The following is a 23,540-nucleotide window of genomic DNA, read 5'->3' on the forward strand; positions in this document are numbered from 1 at the left end:
TTCTTTCCGATAGAGTTGACTGGTTTCCTGGGAAACTGCAGGTTTGTTCTTTATTGACGGAATTAATGGTTAACTTCTTCAAATGTCTGTTTTTCATTAACACAGTTGAATCAAATCTATGTTGTCTCTGTTCCATTCAATGTTTAGCAAGCAGTGCTGCTTGACAGGTAATGAAAGGCTCAATTATCTCTGTCTCCATAGTCTGTTGAAACATAATAAAACACTATGCAGTGTGACATAAATCCCCAGTGCACTATTTTAGATACAGTTGATATTAGGCTGTTGTACATCAGATCTACAGAGTGAGTGAAAGAATACTGAAAAGTGATGCACAAAAGCTGTACAACTCCAGTCTGGCTGTGACACACACACACACACATGGCCAGAGCTTTTGTGTGTGTCAAGGTCTGGCCATTAGCCCAAGGACCATGTCAGAGCCTGTTTCTGAGTAAGAAGATGACTCGTCCTGTGTTTGCCATTGAACAAACAAATGCACCTGCACTAAAAGGTCTGAAAGAGCGTGAAGCAAGTGACTGAAATTAGATGGTTTTATTTACACCCTTAAACACAAAGCATCCTATTCAAATTATGGGGTGGTTATGATTGGCACTGTGCGCGGTGCTATTGGGGAAACAGGTGGGACTGGGGTGCGGCAGGAAAAGCCAGGACTTGGATTAAGGTGGTAGACGACAGGGCTCCTGGATACACTGCTCACTCATCATGTCAGCATCTATTTCCTCAGTCCTCTCTTGGTCCTCTTGGATCTTTTGAAAACAAATAAGACGGATGAGGAAGAGATCAGACCTAACCAGTTTGTCCACATAAAGCAATTCACATTTAGCTGACAATCCTCTAGCATCCATTCCAAAATGTACATTAACGAACTCTTCATGTAGTGTTTCAGGTGTGACAGCTGAACGCCACATCCGGCTTGCCCATTTGGAGCAGAGAAACAGAGCCTCGGGGGCTTGTGAGCTTTGAAAGACAAGCTTAATGACCAGAAGCAATAAATGGTCTTAATGTATGACTCACAGACTTGCATGTTGTAAATCTTGTATCTTCTAAATTCTTTGAACTTGAATGACAAGATGATTACTTTTTATCGACAAGTGAGCAAGTCAACTCTTAACTTTGAATAAATAGGCCTATGTCTGAACATTGAGGGGCATTTGTGCAAAATTTGGCAGCCAGGGTCAAGGTCAGAGTACAAACTGCGGAAATTATTATTATTATTATTATTATTAACCACCTTAACATCAACTCTAATCTTAGAGGGACATTTAAAGTTCTGTTTACTTGCCAAGGCGATTCCTAAGAAAACTGGAGGCTGTGCAAATATCAGTGAAGGGAGTCACAAATACTTTTTTCTATTGACATGTCACCTCATGTAATAATGCTTGTCAAACCTCAATCCTGTAATGTACAGTCAAGTTATATCTTTTTTTATTAGGACAACCTAGGCTATCAGAATATGTATGATTCAGTGATATCACATGGATGTATAAATTGTTTTACGCCCACAAATACAAAAGAAAAAACAAAAGGAAATTGAATCTCACAGACATTCATTACAATGACACACCAAACAACAATGATTAGGATTTTCCCTTTTGAAACTGTTCTTTGAAGCCTTGGCTATAAGGGAAAACAATTCAAAACATTCTTACTAATGCAAATCAATAGTTATGTACATTTTTCTACATGTTTTGATGATTTTCCAACCCAAAAAGGTCACTTGTGCCATCCTGCAAAGCAGTTCCTGTCTGCAGTGACACAGAGGCGTGTCAGTGGTAGTAGTAGGAGTAAACAGGAGGAGTGAGAGGTCCTGTTTTCAGGACCTCTCACGCGGTGCTGTTTTTTTCGACCAGTCGACAGCACAGCGTCTGATTGGTCTGTGACAAAGCCTCTGATTGGTCACGGTTACGATCACACGGAAGCCCTGCCCGGAGCGGCGCAAGTGTTAGCTTCCTGTCGAAACAAACCGTAAGTTGCTGCCATAAACTGATCAAATGTTATGAAGGCTTTTATGACGTGACGCATTTTCTGTCGCCAATTCTCCCCCTGTTTGCCAGTTACATTCATATCAAGGGTCCTGAAGTCTGTCATTGTTAGGGAGGCTACGTAAGTGGTGCACCTGTGTGAAAAATGTATGTGACATGAGAAAGGGGGGGAAAAAAAATTCATTCTCACGTTTTCTGATGATCGCTGACACGATTCCTCAGCACATTAATCTGGAAAAAAAGGAAATATGCAAATGTCTCATTAATTAGATCTATCAGATCATGCATCTTACGTCAAGGATGTGTATGTTGTAAAACATTTGCACATACACACACACACACCTCATATTTCTGTGTGCTGAGCTGATACTGCATGTCAAACTTCTCCGCCTCCAGCTGATTCATCCATTCCCACAACTCCTGAGCTTTTTCCCTGTAAAAATTAAAGAAAAATGAGATTGCGATGGTGTTGTGGTCATTTCTGTTGTGCTGAGGGATTATTTTCCTGACCTCATGTGTATCATAATAATAATAATAATAATAATACATTTCATTTATAGAGCACTTTGTGTGGTATAGTGACATGATGTTCCTCCACCTACTTGAGCTTATCCTGGCCTAAATTCTCAATGTCCAGAGATTTGCGTCTGTCACTCAGGATCTTCTTCTTCTTCTCTCTCTCGGTCTGCCTCTTACCACTCCGTTTCTCTGTCTGTGGGAAAGTGAAAGAATTCATGGCTCGGGTCTACCTCCTCCTTCTCTACATTAACTTCTTGGCAACCCACCAACTTCTGCATGTACCCTCCGAAGTGGAGGCTGGTCAGAGTTTTCTTCTTCTTGGCATCGTCGTCTGCTCTCCTCTTGGCCTCCTCCTCCTCTTTACGAGTTCTTTCGTCCTAGACAAACATTGATCGAGTGGGAATAAAGAGCGGGGGTGAAATCTAGGGCAGCTGCATAAATTACATGTCAGCAGCTGGAACCGGACTCTACCTCAAGACGCTTCTGACGCTCTTTATCTCTTTCGCTGCGGATTCTGTGCTGCTCTGCCCGCTCAGAGCGGCGCTTCTCCTGCACAGCAAATGATCCCATTCAAAGAGATTTTGAAACAGAAATTTTTTATTTAAAAAATGTGTGTGAATCTGTTTGCAGCAGGTTGGCCACAGTGTAAGGCACTCACAATCCTATCCTTGAGATGAATGAGCTCTTCTTCTTCCTTCTTTCTGCCCACAAAGTGAACCTCGATCAAAGTTTGAAGCTCCATCAGGTCCTTCTCCATCCTTTTACGATGTATATCCTACAGAAACAGGGATTCAGTCTATGTTTCCCACATTACAAAAAGACAGGATACACATACAGTAGTGTGTTTGTTATAGGTCTCATATTTGAGGATACACTGACAAGTGCATCACATAACATGTACTGTGTACAACAGTATAATCTGGGATGTTACATAATATGTTTTTGTGCAGAAAGCCATGCAAGGTATATGCTGTGATTACATAGGCGTTGTCTGTTTTGATTCCCAGTCTGATACTCACGTCAAAATCCACCTTCTCTCCATCTGGGATCTTGGGAGGGATGAGGTTCGGCATGATAAATGGCCTGGAGAGGACAGTGAGTGATCAAATTAATTAGTTATTGTATACAGTTTTGGCTTGAAACCAATTCACTGTCAAATCACTGTCAAAATGAATGCAGACCAATGTCCCATCAGCGTATTCATGCATATCTTTGCCTGCACATGTTGCAAATGCCAAGAGGCAACTTTTATGTCGTTTGATACTTTGCTTTGATATAGACCTTTTTCTTCATTATGATAATAATATCTTTTTACAGACAGAGATGAGAAAAGATTGTTTTCAAACAAACTAAAGTCTCAAGAACTAAACTCAAGATCTAAAGCCTTAACCTATTCATATTCTTTATTCTTCACTATGTCATATGACCATGTACCCATTTGCAGGATTGAAACTAGGGTTACAGTTACACAGGGGTTAAGACTACATTTATGGGTAGGGACAGAATTTAGCACAGCGGTAATATGAGGTCATTTGGGGGATTATAGGTTAAGGGTTCAGTTCAGGATTAAAAGTAAGATGAGAACATGATACCACTCTTGTATCTGTATGGTGATCATGAAGATAGTTATCACAGGATTTAAAGAAACCTTGAAAAAAGTAATCAGTGCTGATGGAATGTGGAGCGTCTATGCAGATTTGTCGACATTTTTCATGAAGGCACTGGACACTTTGGAAGTGTAAATCATACGAAATCTAAAAATATGTGTATCATGTTTGTGTGTGTATGTGAAAGTGAGTGTGTGTATGCACATCAATGAGTGTTACTCACTTAAATTTTGGTTTCGTTTCCTCTTCTGTAGAGACAGAAAACATAGAAAGAGAGATTTTGCTTGTACAGAACGCACGCACGCACACGCAAACTACATCACAATCCTACACACAAATACCAGCAAGTTATGATTATGGGTTAATTGTCTGTGCTTAATAGCTAGAAGTTTATTTTGGCAGAGAGTTGATCCGCCTCCCTTTCGCCCTGATGCATGTCATATTGAGGAACTAAATGACTACCTCACCTTTCTGTGAGTTTGTGAGACACTTTGCCAATTGGTCAAGTTGGAGGAAATCATCTCTTCTGTTCCTGAATTATGGCGTTAAATAATGTTCAGAAAAGTGTTTTTTGAAATTCAGATTCACTGTGAAGTTTACCTTTTAATGTTTTATATATAAGATGTCATCACTTCTTCCTAGTCCTAAGACTTTTGATTGAAAATTTGAGGTCATATTGACCTTGACCCAAACCACCAAAATCTCATCACTTCAGTGAGTTCAAGTACATGTTTGTGGTTAATCTGAAACAATTCTCTCGCCCCGGCTCCAAGGCGTAGAAATAAGAATGTGCCAGATTAATTTTGGTAGAGTTGAGAATGAAAGTGTTACCTTCTCCTTCTCCTTCTTCCACTTCCCCGTCTTCATCTGAAACCAAAGCAAGAGGTTTTGTATGTGTTGGTGACTATTTGTCAAATCGAAGTGCATTTGTAGGCACAGACAAAGTGATGTACAACTATATAGAGAAGAGATACCAAAACAGAGCGCTGACTGAATCAGATACTGTTCACTTGTGTCTGTGTCAGGGTGTGTCGAAAGGTGAAGCGGCCGCGTGTGACATATCATAAATAGCACTCCGAAGAGGTGAGAGATGATTGCTGGAGAAGCAATTCTTGATAATAAGCAGTTTCTCACCAAAGCATGTGACCTCTCAGTGACACTCGACAAATAACAAAAGTCATAAAAAACTTCAGCATTAGTCCTTTAATTTTACAATAGCTGCAGGATTGCTAAGAATGTGCTCTTTACTAGACTCGACTACGGCTGGCGGCTGTGTGAAAAGAAATGCTGATGTAAACATTCAAACACACTCACAATGTTTGCAGTGACGTATTTGTTTGAAACTGTTTGCCTTAGCTCTGTGTAATTTGTACTACATATGCCTGCCTGCTAAATATGTTTACACGTTTAACAGGTAGGCTATACGAGTACGCTAACATTTGCCAGTTAGCACTGAACAAGAAGTACAGCAGAGGTTGACTGGGAATATAACTTTTTGCAGGTATTTAGCTATAAAGTATTCAATCGATTGCAGCTTATGTAAAAGTCAAGGGATTTCAAAAGCTAGTTGGATTCATCAATTGGCGACCACAAATCTTTCTACTAAGTTTCAAGGTAACCCATGCAGCTAAATTCACAAATGACGAACATAATAATCTTTGGCCCTGGCCACTATTGCCATTTATTGGTCCACTGGAAAGCAATATTAAATCCCCAGCCAGAAATCTCGCTATCACTTTTGATTCACTGCAACATTTTGAAGCTCATGCCAGTAACCTTATCAAATCTTCTTCTCCTTTTTTACCTCAGAAATATAGCCAAATTCAAATCAGCTATATTTTTTCCCAACTTCGAAAAACGTGTTCACTCTTTGGGCTTTCATGCTTGGACTAATTCAATGCACTATTCACATGCATCAGTTGATCTTTGGCGTCTCGGCTGGTGCAGAATGCTGCTGCTTACATTTGAACCAACACCCAGCGGGTGAGGGCCCATATCTCCCCATCTCTTGGCTACCGTCATTGGCGTGGAGTGAATTTAAGATCCTTTTAATAACTTTTAAAGCTCAGTGTGGTCTGACCCCCAGTTATATTACATAGTCACTATCTCCATATGCTCCAAGCCATATCCTGAGATCAACTCTTGCTAGTAGTTCCTCAGTCAAGGCTGGTGACTAGTATGACTGTGCTCTTGCCATCAGGACCCCAAGGCTCTGGAACTCTGTGCCTCAGGAGATTACACCTGCCAGCACTTAACCTGCTTTCAAATCATTGCTTTAAACATATTTTTATGGGAGAGACTTTTAATGACACATTTTTTGCAGTTATTTCTTATATTTGTTTTGATTTGAATTGTTTTGTTGTGTGTTGTTTTTTTCCTAAGCATATTGTAATGCACTTTGTAGCCTTGTTCCGATAAGTGCTACAGAAACAAAGTTGTGTTATTATTTATTATTAATAGAGATATCTGGAGATGGACTTGACCGACGTTGCCATCCATAGAGCTGCACCGTGGGAATAAACGGACTGAAATACTGCATCGACAAACCCGGGTAAGTCATGGCAAGTCATGTCAAAACTGCCTCTCTTCCGCCCATAGTGTGTGACACATTAGGTGACATTTCACAGGTGCATTGTCGGGTGTTTGCTGTTTTGACGGTATAGATGAGAATGAGTCTCTGCAGTTTTAATGTGAGGTACAGCAAGAGAGAGAAAAGCCTGAACATTGCAGATTGAGTGTGACAGTAAATTATGACTCAGGCACAGAGACCTGAAGAAAGCATGTATGTCTGAATTCATCAAGTTACTGCAGACGGTCACATACCAAAGCGAAGTGTGACTAAACAAGCAGATTCCCATCTGTCTGTCTGATGCTTACGGGCACAGTAAATGAATCATCGTGAACATGTAGACTCACATTACAGAATGTCTGCGCTCAAAACAAAATTAAAAACTAAAAATCCTGGCAACCATGTTTTCCATTTCCAAAACCTCTCACCTTGTTCTTCACCGGCCTCCTCCTCTCCAGCAGGTTTGTCTTCTTCCTGCGTCGCCTCTGGCAAAAGAAAGAAGTTGTACATCAAGCAGTGACATTTTTGACAAATATCTTGACATACACAGGGAGTGAAAATGACTCATCGCCTTAAGGTTTATCGTGAGAGAATTGAGACGAAAAAATAGCTTCTAAACCGTTTCTCTCTGTCTCTCTGTATCTCTCTGTCGCTCTCTTTCTCCTCATTCAGGATGTTGCAGGAGCTTGGCTACACTTTTTTGAAGATTGTTAGTTTGAGTGTCCCAGAGAAGGATGGATAAGAGGTTGTCCAAACTCCATGGGTAACATTCCAGAGAGATAGTTCAGAATGAGCTACCGTCCTCTGGTATTTAAAGCAGATAGCACTCAATAGCTGGTGAAGTTGTGTGTGTGTGTGTGTGTGTGTGTGTGTGTGTGTGTGTGTGTGTGTGTGTGTGTGTGTGTGTGTGTGTGTGTGTGTGTGTGTGTGTGTGTGTGTGTGTGTGTGTGTGTGTGTGTGTGTGTGTGTGTGTGTGTGTGTGTGTGTGTGTGTGCGTGCGTGCGTGCGTGCGTGCGTGCGTGCGTGCGTGTGCATTCAACCCTGAACCTTATCACATGTGGTTTTCAATTTCATGTGATAGGGAATATGAAAGCAAACTTTCACCCTCAAGTTCCTGAACACTGCCGTCAATATTTCAGAAAGAGAGGGACAGCAAAGCAGCAAAGATCCATATGTATAATCTCATCAGGTGATACTTCCTGAAATGTCTCCATTACTGACTGCAAAGAGAGGCTTTCTGACTCAGACAGTCATATATATGGAGGACAAACATTACTTTACATTTCATCATAAATAAATGAGAAATTCATAATGAAAAGGCCTCATTTTCTGCATTTTTGATTAAAGGTGGGAAATCAGCTCTTGGTTCTTACTCCATGTTAGCAAAATCAGACAGACATTTACAGTCTATGCAGTAAGAAAAATTAAAATCTCGTCAGCCTAAAGCCCAAGCGATACCTTCCACTGCCTCCTCCTCCTCCTCCTCCTCCTCCTGCTCCTCCACCTCCTCCTCCACCTCCTCCTCCACCTCCTCCTCCTCTATCTCCTGCTCCTCTGCTGAGCAAAGCACAGATCTGGTTAGTTCAGCCACAGAGCAGCCAGCAACATGCAGACAATCATGACATAACGACTAAAACAACAAGAGCAAACATGTCTTTTAAAGCTGAGCGAAACAGAGATTGACTGATTCAGTTGTAATCCTTTATAAGTTTCGGTCAGTTTTGCTGTCTGGGTTTAACCACAAGCAGGAGACACAATGTTGATCACTCACATTGGGAGGTAAATGTCATTTGACCTTGCTGAACTATGACTTAAAAAAAATCATTCATAATTTGTTCACAAATGTCAGAGCTAAATCTGCACTGCAAGGCGTACGAGTTCCATACCTTCGGCGGCCTCCTCTTCTGAATGACGCAGTCAGGGAAATACACACAGGAAGGAATTAACAAATGTCATCACATACTGAGAAATGAAAACCCTACCTGGTTCATAGTACCTATCTTTATCTTGTAAACACACAGCTACAATGCCACTGATGCTTCTAATCACAAGCAAAAAGAGTAACAGGAAGATGACACGACCATCAGGACCCTGAACTGATAACTTTTACATCCTGTGGAGAAAAAAAAGAAATAATAATAATAATTCTTACCTTCCACCTCCCTGTGAAATCCAAACACATACATGCATTACTATTCTGATCCAAGACACAAATACATACCAGTCTATCCGCACTTTACATACAGCTGTCTTTACAGTAGAGGAGGGTGGGTTTCTACGTATACAAAGGACACGTTATGTGTATTCAAGCAGAAAAAACAGAAAATGAAAAATAGCTCCAACCTACTCCTCATACTCCACCACTTCCTCGTTGTCCGACATGGCAGCGAAGCGTGTTCAGGTGTCCAGCAGCGAATCTGAACGGTAAACACTCCGTAAGTTTGCCTGGAAATCATGACATTCTCTTCTCTTCATTTACAGCGTCTTCACACCAACGCTTTACAGTGTGCGGAGTCTGTGAAACTCACCTGAAGATCAGATGGACTGATGGAGAAAGAGAGATGATGGAGAAACTCGGTGTGCTGCCGAGGAGAGGTCCTCACTCTCTCTAACGGGAACGTGAGGTGAGTCTCAGGGGGCAAAGGGACAGGGGAAGAGGCTTTAGGACCCCCTGACGTGTTATTAATAAACTTTCTAGATAGCATGTACTCTCCATTATCACCATTCCCAAAAAAGGCCTTCCGTGTGACCGACTGTGGGTTGCAGCGGGGCCAGCATACCCAGATAATTCCACAGTTGCTCACTGACAATGCTTCATGCACACACACACACACAAACACATGCCGAGGCGCTCACACACTATCTTGCCCGTGTGTGGCACCCTGCCACTGACAAAACACAGACACACAGCTCTTTAACCCCCCCCCCCCCCCCCCGAGATAAGTGGTGCTGTCACCGTGTTGTGTGGGTGAGCAATGAAAAGAAGTTTATGGCAGACATGTTTAGTAAAACATTTTATTCCTTCGACAGGCAGCTTAATAGCCACAAGGACAAACAAACGGAATAAACAGCAGAATTTCAACCAGTTTAATTAAATAAACACGAATCATCAGCTGTAAGACCTTCACCTGTTTAAAGTGCTTGAAAAATTACACAAAGATAAGGCGGATAGCTAAAGAGTTTTCAAAAAAATATGTCACTGCCCTTTTTCTTTTCTACCGCTCCTCTTATCCTCTCTTTACTTTTGCTTTTTACTGTTCCTCACTCAGTTGAACATCCTCCTCTTTAATTTAACATTTGAAAAAAAAGGTAAGGTTCCACTTAAAGAGGCAACACAAAAATTGTATAATAGAAGTCTAACTTTAAAAGCAGATTCCTTCTTTTTCCAGTCGTCTGAAGCTAAAACTCAGTTAACTTTTTTCTCTCTTACCCTCCAGTCTTCCTCCCTTGTGCTTTGGCAGTGAAGAAAAACAAACACACAAAGCTTGAAGAAACAATCAGTCGGCGCTGGCATTCAGTAATCTTCCAGTTCTCTTCATCTCCTCTCACCATCCTACAAATTATGGCACAGAAAGGCAAGAAATTAGTTCTGAAGCGATGCTTTTTGGTTCATATTTAAATGTGGAGTTATGTCAAAGTCGCTGGCAGCCTTAGGATTTTTTACTGTTTCCATTGTAAAATCCAGACAAAGAAGTATGACTACGTTACCACATGCAGCGTGGGACAGTCATCCTATACCTGTTGGACGTCCTTCACTTTTTTCCAGGGCTGGCTTTTGAGACATTGTTCTCCCCTCTATTCTCAAACAGGCCCCTCTTACTGGTGATGTCCACGTGTCTCAAGTCCTATGAATAGAAAATACAAAAATGATCATACTTATTTCGAAAAGGCAATTTACCCTTGATACAGCAGTTAAGCAGATGGAAGGGAAATTTAAAAAAAAAAAACTATCTGTAGGGTGCATATAACAAAATGTGCTTCAGTCTGAAATGACTCTGACTATTCTCTGTGAAGAATATAAAACAAAACATATCTAGTTTTTGCTCAGATATATTAGAAAGGACTGTGTCGCTTTAGCGACATATACCTTATAGTTAGAACAAACAGATCTGTGATTGACTTAGAGACTTATTTGAACTATTGTAGACAACTTGAATATCCTACTAAACTATTACAGTATTAAGCCAATGAGGAGAGTAAATGCTGACTCAAGGATTTTTTTATTAATGTAAATCAGGAATGATAAATAATACTAACGGAAGTTGGAATATTCATTTTAAAAACAATGAGGCACTAATTCCGAAACTGTTTGGTTCAGAGTTTAAACTTCTCCACCCATGAACACAACCAGTGAGAGCTACCTGACCACATTCTCCATCTGTAAAAATGAAAAACGATTTTTTTTTTTTAAACCCAACCTCCTCAGGACATTGAGTTACATTTTACTGAAAGACTATACTGTCCTCTAGCTGCCAGACTACATAACGTTTTACATGAGAGTTTTAGGGGACATGTTACAAATATTAAATAGGTTAATAAATAGCCTGGTTAATAGGTGGCCATACAGTAGGGGTGTGTGAAGGCCCAGTTGGGTTGTTCTTGTTGAGCCAGCGGTTGATCCGGTCCGACATTCCAGATTTGAAGCTCCTAAATTCCTAGTGACACCAGAGATGTTAAATAATTAGAACCCGTTTGTTATATCAGAGCACAGCTGTAACGTTACTAAAGCTCCGGCAATTGATTCGCATTAATCAAGGCATAGTATGAATGTATATATTAACTAATGTGCTTTGTTGCCATTACCAGCACAGCATCTAATATTGAGCATTAAGTGGATTGAGAGCAATAAATGTACCTGTCGGGAAACTCCCGGGCTGGTGGGGGCCTCTTCCTGCTGCTCCTTCTCAAAGAGACCTCTCTTCCTGGACACCTCGTCCAGCAGGAACAGGGTCCTCTGGGTCACATCTGGAGATCGCATTGCTTCTGACTTCTGAGCACACACAGAGTCCAGAGAAAACGCCGTCACAGTCGATGTAGATGTTTCTATTGCTGAGTTATATGACGCATTGTGAGAGTCTGACCTGAGCAGCCTGAGCCAGTCTCTCCATCTTCTCCTGGATGGACCTGGATGAAATCCTATGTCTGGAGCTGCACACAGCACAATGCACCTTAGCACTCACCCTCCTGCATTCGCTTACTTTGACTAAAATTTGACGAGATTCACAAAATCCTCTCACTCTCTCAGGAGAGACGATGGTTTGTCTTCATCTTCATTTTGATCCTGGTCCAAAGTCAAATATACTTAATATTAGACACACTACCAATCATCTACTGTATGTGCAACTTTAAAACAAATAATATTTTAATGTTATAATTCACTATAAATCACAATCCAACTAAACACGTCATAATTTTACTCAACCTATATTGAAATAATATATTTTTCATTGTGCAGATGTGATACTTTAAAGCCAATAGTCTAGTGCACTGATATATATATATATATATATATATATATATATATATATATATATATATATATATAATTTAGTTTTTGATTGATTGATTGAGATGCTATACATTAGGTGAAAGTAAATTGTATCTTACTGTGTTGCATTCAAACTTCTTGGTGGCCACCCGCACACTCGCACTAAAGCCAAATGAAAAAAAAAAAATTGTATTTAACCAAAGGCAGAAAAATAGAAAACAGCTCAAAATAAAGTATGTTTCTTTACCTCCTCTGCAGCGGTGCGCTCTCTTCTTCTTTCTTCTTCATCATCTGCATGGTAACAAGATTAAAATAAGTGTGTGAGCAGACCTTACAGTCGTCACACAATCGGCCTCTCTCTGATGTGACGATGTTTTAGGGTGTTAACAAAGCAACCAGTCATCCTGACGCTTGAGCGTCACAAGGAAATTATACCGAACTGATAAGTCTGACAGGTGATGCAAGATTGAATCTAGTTTTAACAGTCAAATAGGGAAAAGTTAATGCTGACATTGCCTCTGCATCCACATGCATGTGTGTGTGTGTGTGTGTGTGTGTTTATGTGTTTACCCTGAAAGAAATAGTCCTGGAACTCTGCCTGACAAAGGCAGGTTTGGTCGTCTGTTCAAAGTTGCCGTTGGAGAAAGAGCCATTGTTGCTGGTCTGAGGTCATGTAAAAAAAAAAAAATACAGTTGAAATTTACTTCTTCATAGGATCAGATTTGAATATTCCCAGTCAGAGGAACGTGCGGTCCCCTGAGCATCTCTTCTGCCCTTCAGGGACTGTTCAGTTAGTGCTGCGGGTTCCAACTATGCAGCCTATACTAGCTGGTTACTATGACTTTCATTCATTTAAAGCTAGATGTTGCTGTTTTCTGATTTATCGAGCAGCGGCGTCAGCACTTTGCTGCCATCTGACAAGCAAAACATGGTGCTCAGATAGTTGTGTTGTAAATGATGCCATCTGACAGGGTTTGTGTGTTAAACTACCTCCTGCGTGTGTCCGTTCTGAACGGGGCTTTGGGGTCCTCTGGGAGAGGGACTCTGGCAGGGCGAGGGCCAGTGCTCCGGAGGTGAGGCGGTCGGAGAGCAAGGGCTCATGGGAGTTGTGCGCCCGCTGACGGAGGAACTCTTGTCGAGCGAGATGGACACAGAACTGCAACAGCAGAAACACAATTAAACTGAAAGGTCTGCTGTCCATGTTCACAGGACCCAGTGATCCAGGACAAACTCGGAGGAAAGCTGCAGAGTAGTTAAGGTTTTTTACTGCATCCTGAAATATTGTTTTTCTACCATAATCTGTTTCTACTTTTCTAGGAATATTAATATTACTAAGATTAACACAGGTCAACATGTCAAAAATTAATTGAACAGATGATAACAACATTATCAAACTGACAAATAACTATCTTCAAACTACAGTGATATAAAACAGGCTCCTGAAATCTCAGGCCTCTTTTCTTTTCTTTTTTCAAGAAATTCAAGCAGCAATCAAGTTGGGCAGGAGGAGCCAGAGTCACAGCAGAATGTCATCATTCTTCGAACTGATAAATGAGTCTACAGGAAACCAGAGGAACCTCACTGTCTTGTTATCATATTTTAGACAAAACCTGCTAATTTATCTCGATTAGAAACAGGTCATGTACGTGAGACTGTATCAAACACTGCATAAATAGCCCTCTCTTACTGGTAGACATATTTAGATTCTTGATGTGTCCCTCTAAATAAATATCTCTTATATACTGGTTTGTAAGCACACATTAAGCTGGTAAAACTAAATCATATAAGTATCATCAGTTTCACTTGCCCTTTGGTTGCTATTGCTCACTGCTCCAAAGATATCTCCATTTCCTTGTGTGGAATCAATAACCTTTATCTTATCTTGAAAAAAGACGTTTGATCTATATTTGATCATTTTCAATTACTGAGCAACAACAAAGAAAAGAGAAAGGGAATACAGAAAATTCTTGCTTGTTCACCTGACAAACTTGCGAGCCGGGTTGGACGCCGGCTTGGGATCAGGATCTTTCCTCTGCGATTCGCCGTTTTCGTGCTAACAAAGACAAAAAACAGTGGAGACACTCAAAGTTGGCACACAATGTACGGGCTTTTGTACAGAGCCACCCGAGACACACCTTGAGTTACATAACGCTCTACTGTTATGGCCTCATTTTATCGATACACAGAATTAGAGCTGCAGCAGTAATAAAAGATAGATTTCGAATTATGACCCTAAGCGCTTCTGATTAAAGTTTTGTGGATGATTTGCATGGTCATTTGACTCACTGGAATAGTCGAGGTCCAGTAAAATGGCCGGAGATTAATGTATGAACACTATTTCCATATATATCGTCAAATTGTTTTACTATCTTAAAATAAACAGTAGGCTCATATCCTCAAAGAAAATATGTCAGTTATTTTTAACTAGCAGCTATGACGTACATCATATTATCTCTCTCTCTCTTTATATGTCTTTATTCAATTAAATAATCTGACTTGAGTCTTTCCATATTCACAGAACATAACAATAATATTCTCCCCCTGAGGTGAAAGAAGTTAGTGAGTTGTTGTTGCTGTAGAATCTAGAAAATGATTAACATGCCTCCCAGTGTGTGTGGAGTAACAGTTGACTGTGATTAACCTCACTTCAGGGTGACACTGCTGTTAGGTAGCGCTGTGTGTTATGACTCAGTGAGGCATTTATCAGCTCGATTTTGGAGCGATTGTCTGTGTACCTGTCTGTCAGTGGAGCCAGTTCATACTCAACGACTTCATGTCTGGCAATATCAGCCTGTCAGTCAGTCGACCACTATTGGACGCATTTATTATGAAATTTTGTTGAGAGATTTGTACTAAAATGTGGTACAGACATTCATGGTTCCCACAATAAGTATCCTGATCACTCTGACTCTATACAATGTGCCACCATCAGGCCAAAAGCAACATTTGTCCAGTACTTTTCATTTAGAAGCAAATATTTCAGCCTTAAATCGCCCCAGTTGTCCTTTGTAGTTCGTTGAAGTCCGCTAGGTTTAAAAATGAAAAGACAAAATGCTCCACTGAATATATCGAGTGACTCCAGTCTTACTTGTCTGTTTGTGATGCCGGTGCTGTCAGTGCTGCCGCTGGGACTGTAAGAGGCGTTTTTTTTGGGCACTTGTGGTTTGGATGGGGACTTCACAGGTGGAAACGCACTGCCCTGCTCCTCATCCAAGTCCCCCAATATCTCCACCCTGGCCCCTCCTCCGGTAGCCTCTGCTTCATCCTCCTCCTCCTCCTTCTGTCGTCGCAGTGTCTCCACGTGTCTCATCCTCCGCTTTTCATCACGAACTCGCAGCATCTCCACAAAGTCCAGCTGCATTTGCTCCACACTAGAAATGAATACACGCGTGAGTAACCGATGTATACATATATATGATGGATATTGGTGAAAGGACCTGTCAGTCCTGAGACCGATCAGGTTTCCCTAATGAAAGGCTCTACAGTTCTTTCTCTCTTTGAAGACGGCTTCTGCTCCAGGTCCTCAGCTGGTTCTGTTTTTGACAGCTTGACATACTATGCATGGTGTCAGGTTTTTTAAAAAAAAAAAAAGTTTGAAAAGTATAGAGATGACACTGCTATGGGGCAAAAGTGTAATAATCCTCCCTCTCTCTGCTACTGAAATTCAACCACTAAAAAATGAGTACTGTCAAAGAAGATGGATTCTTACATACTTACATCAGAGAGAAAATGAAGGTTGGAGAGAATGAAACAGAAAGACAAAAGTAAAAGACGTAAAAATGACAGAAGGTAAACTTGCAGAAAGATGAAGAGCAGAGCACAGACCTGTAGCAACGTCTATAAATCCATAAATCAAGCTCTGAAAAGTACAAATCCATAAATGATGTCTTTTTTAAATCAGGAGAATAACCTGCTGAGACCCTGGGAGTCTGTCCCAAAGGGGCTGTCGCTGGTGGGCGCGTCTCTCGGTGCATCTGGGTCGGCGGTACTGCCTGAGCTCTTCACCCTTCTCCTCTTCTCCCTCTCCACCTCCTCCTCGTCCTCCATCGTCCACTGGCGTGCCAGGCTGAGGGCAGAGTCATAATGCACACATGGGACCTCATAATCAGCAAGCGTAGGGGCGTAAAACAGAAAACGACATGGGCATAGGAAGGGCCTGACAAGAATCAAGATATAAAATACCTGGAGAACATATGCAGAATAGTGTTCATGTGTAACGGTTATGTTAACCGTTGCAAAACCTGCTATACTTGTTTAGCAACTGTTTCAAAGTCGGTTGATTGTCTAAGAAACTTTCTATCAACTTGTCAGTCTATTAGTAGGCACAGCCTGTGTAAAACACAGAATTTACTATACAGTGGAGCAAGGTGCTGATATTCACGTTTGTTCATGTTTAAGTTTTATTTGTCATGTGCAGGTAAACACGGGTTAACGGTACAATGAAATGTAGGATTACAAAAACGGGTCACTCAGCAAAAAAGTACAAATTTAAATGAATTACAAATTGAAGTAAAGACAGACATAAAAAGGGGATAAATTGTTCAAGAGGGATTCCATAAGAATACAATAGATTAACAATAACAATAAAATATACATTAACAGCACTATAATATAACACTGTGGATATGTTATACAATGGGTTGCTTTGAAAAAGTGGTAAGTTTATGTTATGTTCCCTCTGGACAAACACTTATTTGTTCAAGGGTAAAACAGTATAGGCTACAAATAATCTAATTATTTATTTTTCAAACATCACAGCACCAAGGTAGAAGTGCCTGTAATAATAATAATAATAATGATGGCCCCAAATTAAATAGTCTACTGACTGAAGACAGTGTAGGTCCATAACAATCCATAAAGTCCATAATATCTATTGTGTCAAAAATCCACAGGTGTCATGCTCTGTTTAGAAAACCCAACGCTCACTTACCTGGACAAAGCCGACCAGTTTTTCCGACTGATGGACATATTGGATTAAAAATAATAATAATGTATTTTTAAAAAAGTATCCAGGTGCACTTTGCTCTCAGAAAAGAAAGTCGACTGACTGGCACTGTGAAGGCGGCAGTCAAATTGTACTCAGTGTGAGACACAAAGCAGTTCACCTTTACCCCGCTGGCGTCACATGACCACGACGGTAAGCGACCCACCTGAGAGAGAGAGAGAGAGAGAGAGACCGCCTCCTTGTATGGTGGAAGTGTAGCAGTTATGATCTGTTACAGTCACTGTTACAAGCGAAACTAAAACTGTATGTTAAAGCAGTATTAAAAAAATATATTTAATGAACGAGTGAAGTAAAAATAACTCAAAAGATTTTAGCTAAAGTGGCACTTTTCAACAAACATTTGCAAAGCAGTTACAGTGAGCATTTAAATGGGATAGGTGCTAATGACGCAAAAATGTTAAATAAGTAAAAAGAATAATAATATGCATCTTATTTTATAAAAATTCAAATGTGTTTTTAATGATGACCTTACTCTAAAGTCTCATTTTGAGCTTCACATTTTTCCTTATGCACATTGTGTCTGAATTCCATACCCAACAAAATACAGTTCAATATTTGCAGCTAATGCACGCACAAAAAAACAACAACCCCAAAACATCAGGATTTTTGTTGAATAAATATTTGTTCAACGGAATTTGATGTTGTGTTACTTCCAACATTGAGTCTCTCTGCATTGTCGGTCTGTTTGCTTTCTGCGGCGGGAGGCCACACCTTTACCATGGAGCCCAGTGTGTAGGACTCTGACCCGGGCTCAGTCCAAGGCACACACACACACACACACACACACACACACACACCTCTTTACACCACACCTGTACCTGCTGTATTCTGTGCAGATCACCAGTCCACAAAAAAGAGAGAGGCACCTGTTTCTCATTCTGACTCTTAAATGTGAATGTGCAAACATGAACCTGCGTTGACTTACTTACAGCATGTCTCCTGAAGATGCTATACCACATGGAACCAATCTGCATATCACTCCCTGGCCAAATACGCGACACACGCATCAGTGTAGTTTCAACAAAGCACCGAAGACGTTGTGTCTGTGTGTGTGTTACTGTGTCTCAACCTGAAACCTGCCTTACATTTTCAAGGACAGCATACGTGGAAGTGAAACACACTTTCCCCTCCACCCTGTCTCTTTAGGTTCTTTTTTATCTATACTGGATGAGAGGTGATAATGACTGAAGTACCTTTCACGGAAGGTGGAAGCACTTTTCAGAGCGTGCTTTATGAGCATGCAAAACAGACTGCAAGGAAAGCAGGACTGTTTTACAGCTGCGGACAGCTGGCAGACATACTGTATCAGCAGAAATGTGCATCTTAACACGTAAACTCTGTCGCAGGCGACATTTCGTAGAGTCAGACAACAATTTCACAGTGATATCCTTTATGCACAGCGGCCCTAGGAACAAGAATAATGCTAACATTTTATTAGCAGTTGTGATGTTTACCGGCAGCATCGACAGTTTTGCAGGTGTGAATAGACAATTTAACATTTTGACCTGTTGGTGGCACTAGAAGAGAAGTCAGTGATAACATTTAATCCTGAAGGGAACGTAACTGATGTCAATGTGATATCTCTAATGGCTTTACACTCATTTTCGTTACGATTCCTATAGATTCTTATTTTCATTAACTCTGGCAATTGTCCAGTGAGCGCACAATTTGCAATGAAACACCACGACACCATCACACACCACAAAATTTGATTAGATTTGTGTGTTTTATTGTGATGTGAGTTTTCATGTAAATACAGCAGATGAAGTGCAAGAATATCAAATCATTGGCTATAATATCATTAGGCCTGGTGACTGAGTCACAATACTACCCACTCTTGAGCTATGAGATGCACACGTTGGCATTTCTGTGCAAATATAAGAAGCCAAAAATACCTCAGGTTTCTGGTGCAATATCAGTTATGAGAACAATGTATATAATTAGATAATAATAGATACAGTAGTTTTTAACACCTAAATCAATGAACAGCAAACAGATGAGAGAAAAACATTCCAGGAGTCTGGGGACATCGTCTCACCTCCACAGCAGGAGCATTACAGGGATGACCTCATGAGACAGAAATGCAGAAGCTGCAAAAAACAAAACCAACTGATGCAGAACGAGGGCCGGCTCTCACGTGAGAGCAGCCCACCTTCTAGGTTCACTGGGCAGGACCCTTAGCAGCGTCAAACATCTTCTTCCTTCCCTCCATCCCTGACATGGCTTCCACATTCTTCCTCCAGTCACTGTCTTCTACCGGCCTCTTCTGTGGATAGATACAGTAGATCGATGGAGTAAGAGATGGTAGAAAAGAATGAGTCTTTTTGTAGAGCAGAGGAGTAGAGTTCTTTCTGTCTAAGCTTTCTGGACCAAATTTGTCCCCTGGGAATTCCCTATGAGGACACTATATAACTGCACTTGTAAAACAGGTTTCAAGCCCCTGACACACACACACACAAACACCAGCACTGACTAATCTGTACATGTACGGTACCCACACACACACACGCACACACATACACACACACTGACCAGTGAGCAGAAACCGTCACAAAAGCTACTCTTCTGTGTACAATGAGATTATTGTTTTGTGAACTGTACCTCCTAACACACACACACACACACACACACACACACACACGGTCGCCGCCCTGCATTGGCCTGCTGCTCAGTATCTGTAACACACCTTTCACACACGTTTCAGGTGTTGAACGGCGCTTTAGGTGATGACATCATGTGTGTATCTGAAACTTCACAGCTGGCACAACGTTTGCCTTGGCTGGTTTGATTGTGCTCTGTGTGTGTGTGTGTGCGTGTGCGTGCGTGTGTCTGTGCGTGTGTGTGTACATGTGTGTGTTTTGTCTTTTCCTCTTCACACACCTTCTCAGTGTCCTCTTTCTTGACAGACTTGAGGTTGGCTCGCAGGTCCATGGAGACTTTGTGCTTGGAGCCCAGCAGCGAGCGGAGGATGGCGTCAGCAGACACACGGACACGTCGAAGGCTAGGCCTCTTGAATTTCCCCCTGAGGTCCAACACCTTGATGTTCAGATCTTTAATCTGGGCCAGGCATTACAGTAAGAAACTGTTAGAGCGCCTCACTGTGGCACTTCTCCTGCATCCCAATAGTAGGGCTCATATGATGTTGCATGAATGAATATGTTGATATGCTGATTTCTATCAGAGCAGCTTAATTGGCTGGGAAAATAACATACACCCACCTCACGTGTGTTGAGCATGACTTTGGCTTCGATGTCATACCGTTCCTCATCCACCACATCTATTTTGGCATGGAGCTCTCTGCAGAGATCCTACACATATACATGGTTAAAACAATATGAATGTTATAAGATTTATACTTTGGGAATCACTGATTTTCAGCAACAATTGTCTGCAGTTGTATGGGAGACTCAGCATCTTTAGCAACTTGTACTAGTTTTCGAATTACTGGTGACTGAGTGAGTGATTGGAGAGAATAATGGGAGGATTCTGGGAACTTGAGAATGTAAGTTACCTGAAGCTGTGCAAGGCTCAGACCACTGGTGCTCAGAGGAGGAGCTCTCTCTGCCAGATAGTTATGTTTCTCCTCATCTTTATCCAGGATCTCCTGCTCCAATTCCTCCTTGGCCTTTGCCACCATCAAACTCTGCACAAACATGGATCACCAGATATCATGATGACGTATTACAGGATTCTTCTCTGGTAAAGTAGTGTTGTTTTCACATTTCACAGTACATACTCTGATTGCTCTGGGTCATCTGAATATTAGGGGGGACATGACAGTACAGCTGCAGAGAACAGGAACTCTACTGCGCTCCTGTGGTTAAACATGTGTGTTACAGAAAAGCTCTTACCTTGAGCATCAGCTTCCTTGAAGCTGAGATCTTTGGTTTCCTCTGGATGGAGAACAGAATTCAGGGCATTGTCAACATAGTTAGAGTCGTCTTACTTCACTTAAAGCTATATAATGTTTTGTAACAATGGTGAATTCCACTAACCTCTTGCCTGATAAGGAAGTATAGGGACAAGGAAGAAAGACAACAATTTATAGAAACAATACTTCAGCAGTCAAAATAGTTTGTTTCCACGTGCATCTATGTGCGTGAATCATATATAATCTATAATTACACCACAAAGCCGGATCACTCACACATGCTCAGGCATCCTGCTGATGAGATCTTGCTGGAAGAGACACAGAAGAGATTAGAATCAAACGCACACACACACACATACACACACTGAACAGTTGTCGGTGTTTGTTCATGAGCTTTGGGAGCGCCCGATCATCTTTCCGCACCTCTCTGTGAGCGCGCTCCCAGAATGTGGAGTCATTTTCAGTATAATGTAAGCTGTCAGCAGGCCAATCACAGGAAACTTTTCCCATTGACTTCTGCCCTCATGCTGGTTAACTCTCTCTCTCTCTCTCTCTCTCTCTCTCTCTCTCGATCGACACTTGACTGTCTCACTTTATAGTGTGGCCTCTAATATTCAAAGCTCACAAAATCCCTGCATCTTTATTTTGCATAACACTGCATGGAAATGTTTTGCAGAAAATTCATAGTTTTACACAGGGTAATTCTGGAGTTGTTTGGGGGGTATGTGAAAAGATTCACTCACAAAAATATTTAGGCCTAGTATTTAAGATTTAAGTATTTTAATTGCACATAAAATTTCCATTGATTTGGATCACGTAGATTTGACATAAACAAACTAATAAACTGAATGTCATGCACATTTGTCACTCAAACGTAAATGAAACAACTCTTGGAGTATATTGTACCATGAAAGGTGCGACACACTTAACAGGGCATGAGGTGAGACATTATTTGACGTAACCTAACTCATCTCGTCAACTCATCCCTGTGCTTGTGTTTTCAATTTGTCATCACCTCGTCTTACCCCTCCTCTCCCTCAGTCTCGTGCATTTCTGCCCTTTATCAAATCAACAAGCAATTAACAGCACTCAAGCCTTCTGTCTCACCTTATCTCACCCTTTTCTCTATATATCGCCCTCCCATTTTTACGAGTTGTGAACGACTTCACGTACAGTAAGACCCCCCGGATGGGGTTCAAAATTGCCCCAGCGGATCAGGAAAATTCCAGACTCATAGCCATCCCTCATCCATCTCTCATCCTCATCTTTCTCCTCGGGATTATCTAGAGGAGAGGAATTTAGAGTGGACTGTCTCCCCAAATAGACCAGGGGACATCTGACAGACAGCTGTGGAGGGGGAATTTTGGTCTGGGGTGCCCAGCCTGGATCAGAGATTAACCGCCAGTAACTCGTGGATGCCTATGAGCCTCTGTGGAGCAGCTAACTTGGCAATGCAAAAAAAAACGAAAAAGGCCAAGGGGCTTTGGAAACTTCACATCAGCCTTGAATTTAAACAGAGCTGCTTTGGCTAATGCATCCAACCAACTAGTTTGTATTATTTCAGTTAATCAGAGTGTTCAGGCCAATACAGTTCAAGTTTAGGTACAGTTACAACCCCAAGAGTGAAGTCATGCTACTAATAAAATAAAATTAAATAAATAAAAATCAGGAGCTCCATACAACTCTACTGATGTCCCTGTTTGCAGGATTTACATCACTGATTCGAAACAATTAGATCGAAAGTTGGTTGAAAATTTGGTTACAGTCCCCAAAGGCACAATGGTTGTAGCAGATAGATTCATATCTCTTCAAACTGTCATCGGTTCAGCTTGGGTATCACATATGTCCAGATGGACGAACACCACACACCTGAAAGGATATAGACCACACCATGAAGAGACCTTACCAGTGTCAGAGGCGGGGAGAGATGCAGCAGCAGCAGAGGCAGGATGGACAGAACAGAGATGAGGCCGACGATTCCGGTGTCCCTCTATATAACTGCACCAACCCATTGTCTCGCTCTCTCTTTCTCTTTTGTCAGTGGAGGCTATTATTAGTCAAGCCCATCTCTCTTACTGTCTAATCTTGCTCTGTCCATTTGTCTCTCGCGGAGTCGTTATGAAGCCCGATGCTTTGGCCTTGCGCAACAGAGGAGGACAAAGGCAACTCGAGAGGATGAACTACAGCCGCAGAAGTTTGTATGTTTCATCCTGCTCAAAGATTGTCTGAGAGGGGAAATGAAAATGTCAGTAAAAAAAAAGGACTTTATGTTGTTACACAGTATTTGTAGCTAACTAGCAGCTAAATCATTCTGGTCCAGACTGAAATATCTTGGAGGCATTGCAATGAAATTCCGTAGCCATACAGACGGGCAAGATTTAGATCATTGTCCCCAGAAGAAGAATCCTTCTGACTTAAGTCCCGACGTGTACCTTCAGCACTTACAGCAGGTCAAAGTTGTCAGTTATCCAGTGAAATATC

General features: G+C 41.3%; 3 protein-coding genes and 1 long non-coding RNA gene across 6 annotated transcripts; 1 reads left to right on the forward strand and 3 right to left on the reverse strand.

Annotated features, from left to right (window-relative positions):
• Positions 1-534: 534 nt before the first annotated feature.
• Positions 535-9,356, reverse strand: tnnt2a (troponin T type 2a (cardiac)). Its single transcript, XM_035644808.2, has 15 exons — positions 9,224-9,356; positions 9,043-9,112; positions 8,848-8,858; positions 8,582-8,599; positions 7,124-7,180; positions 4,958-4,993; positions 4,350-4,374; positions 3,539-3,602; positions 3,178-3,294; positions 2,991-3,068; positions 2,786-2,896; positions 2,603-2,712; positions 2,343-2,433; positions 2,191-2,231; positions 535-764 (listed from the first exon to the last, which is right to left on the reverse strand). The coding sequence occupies exons 2-15, from the start codon at positions 9,075-9,077 to the stop codon at positions 731-733; spliced, it is 828 nt and encodes a 275-aa protein (XP_035500701.1). The 5' UTR covers positions 9,078-9,112; positions 9,224-9,356; the 3' UTR covers positions 535-730.
• On the forward strand, positions 1,625-14,230 carry LOC118316725. Of its 2 annotated transcripts, none has more exons than XR_004795249.2 (5): positions 1,625-1,983; positions 6,587-6,677; positions 9,177-9,319; positions 13,393-13,435; positions 13,660-14,230. It is a non-coding gene; the product is annotated as an uncharacterized LOC118316725 (long non-coding RNA). The 2 variants fall into 2 exon arrangements; XR_004795248.2 differs by having other exon boundaries at positions 13,393-13,441; positions 13,660-14,228.
• On the reverse strand, positions 9,695-17,270 carry lad1 (ladinin). The gene is made up of 14 exons (XM_035644788.2): positions 17,114-17,270; positions 16,094-16,249; positions 15,272-15,554; positions 14,163-14,236; positions 13,174-13,339; positions 12,754-12,846; positions 12,431-12,474; positions 12,303-12,345; positions 11,933-11,976; positions 11,777-11,843; positions 11,551-11,685; positions 11,261-11,350; positions 10,434-10,540; positions 9,695-10,248 (listed from the first exon to the last, which is right to left on the reverse strand). The coding sequence occupies exons 1-13, from the start codon at positions 17,149-17,151 to the stop codon at positions 10,448-10,450; spliced, it is 1,326 nt and encodes a 441-aa protein (XP_035500681.2). The 5' UTR covers positions 17,152-17,270; the 3' UTR covers positions 9,695-10,248; positions 10,434-10,447.
• Positions 17,271-18,895: 1,625 nt separating this feature from the next.
• tnni1a (troponin I type 1a (skeletal, slow)) lies at positions 18,896-23,153 on the reverse strand. Of its 2 annotated transcripts, none has more exons than XM_035644819.2 (8): positions 22,966-23,153; positions 21,336-21,363; positions 21,184-21,190; positions 21,040-21,081; positions 20,700-20,831; positions 20,407-20,496; positions 20,069-20,245; positions 18,896-19,454 (listed from the first exon to the last, which is right to left on the reverse strand). In XM_035644819.2, the coding sequence occupies exons 1-8, from the start codon at positions 23,069-23,071 to the stop codon at positions 19,350-19,352; spliced, it is 687 nt and encodes a 228-aa protein (XP_035500712.1). In that variant the 5' UTR covers positions 23,072-23,153; the 3' UTR covers positions 18,896-19,349. The 2 variants fall into 2 exon arrangements, with proteins under 2 accessions (XP_035500712.1, XP_035500713.1); XM_035644820.2 differs by having other exon boundaries at positions 21,336-21,367; positions 22,966-23,089.
• Positions 23,154-23,540: the final 387 nt, after the last annotated feature.

Source organism: Scophthalmus maximus, chromosome 3 (assembly GCF_022379125.1).
Source record: "Scophthalmus maximus strain ysfricsl-2021 chromosome 3, ASM2237912v1, whole genome shotgun sequence".
Classification (NCBI taxonomy): Eukaryota; Metazoa; Chordata; class Actinopteri; order Pleuronectiformes; family Scophthalmidae; genus Scophthalmus; species Scophthalmus maximus.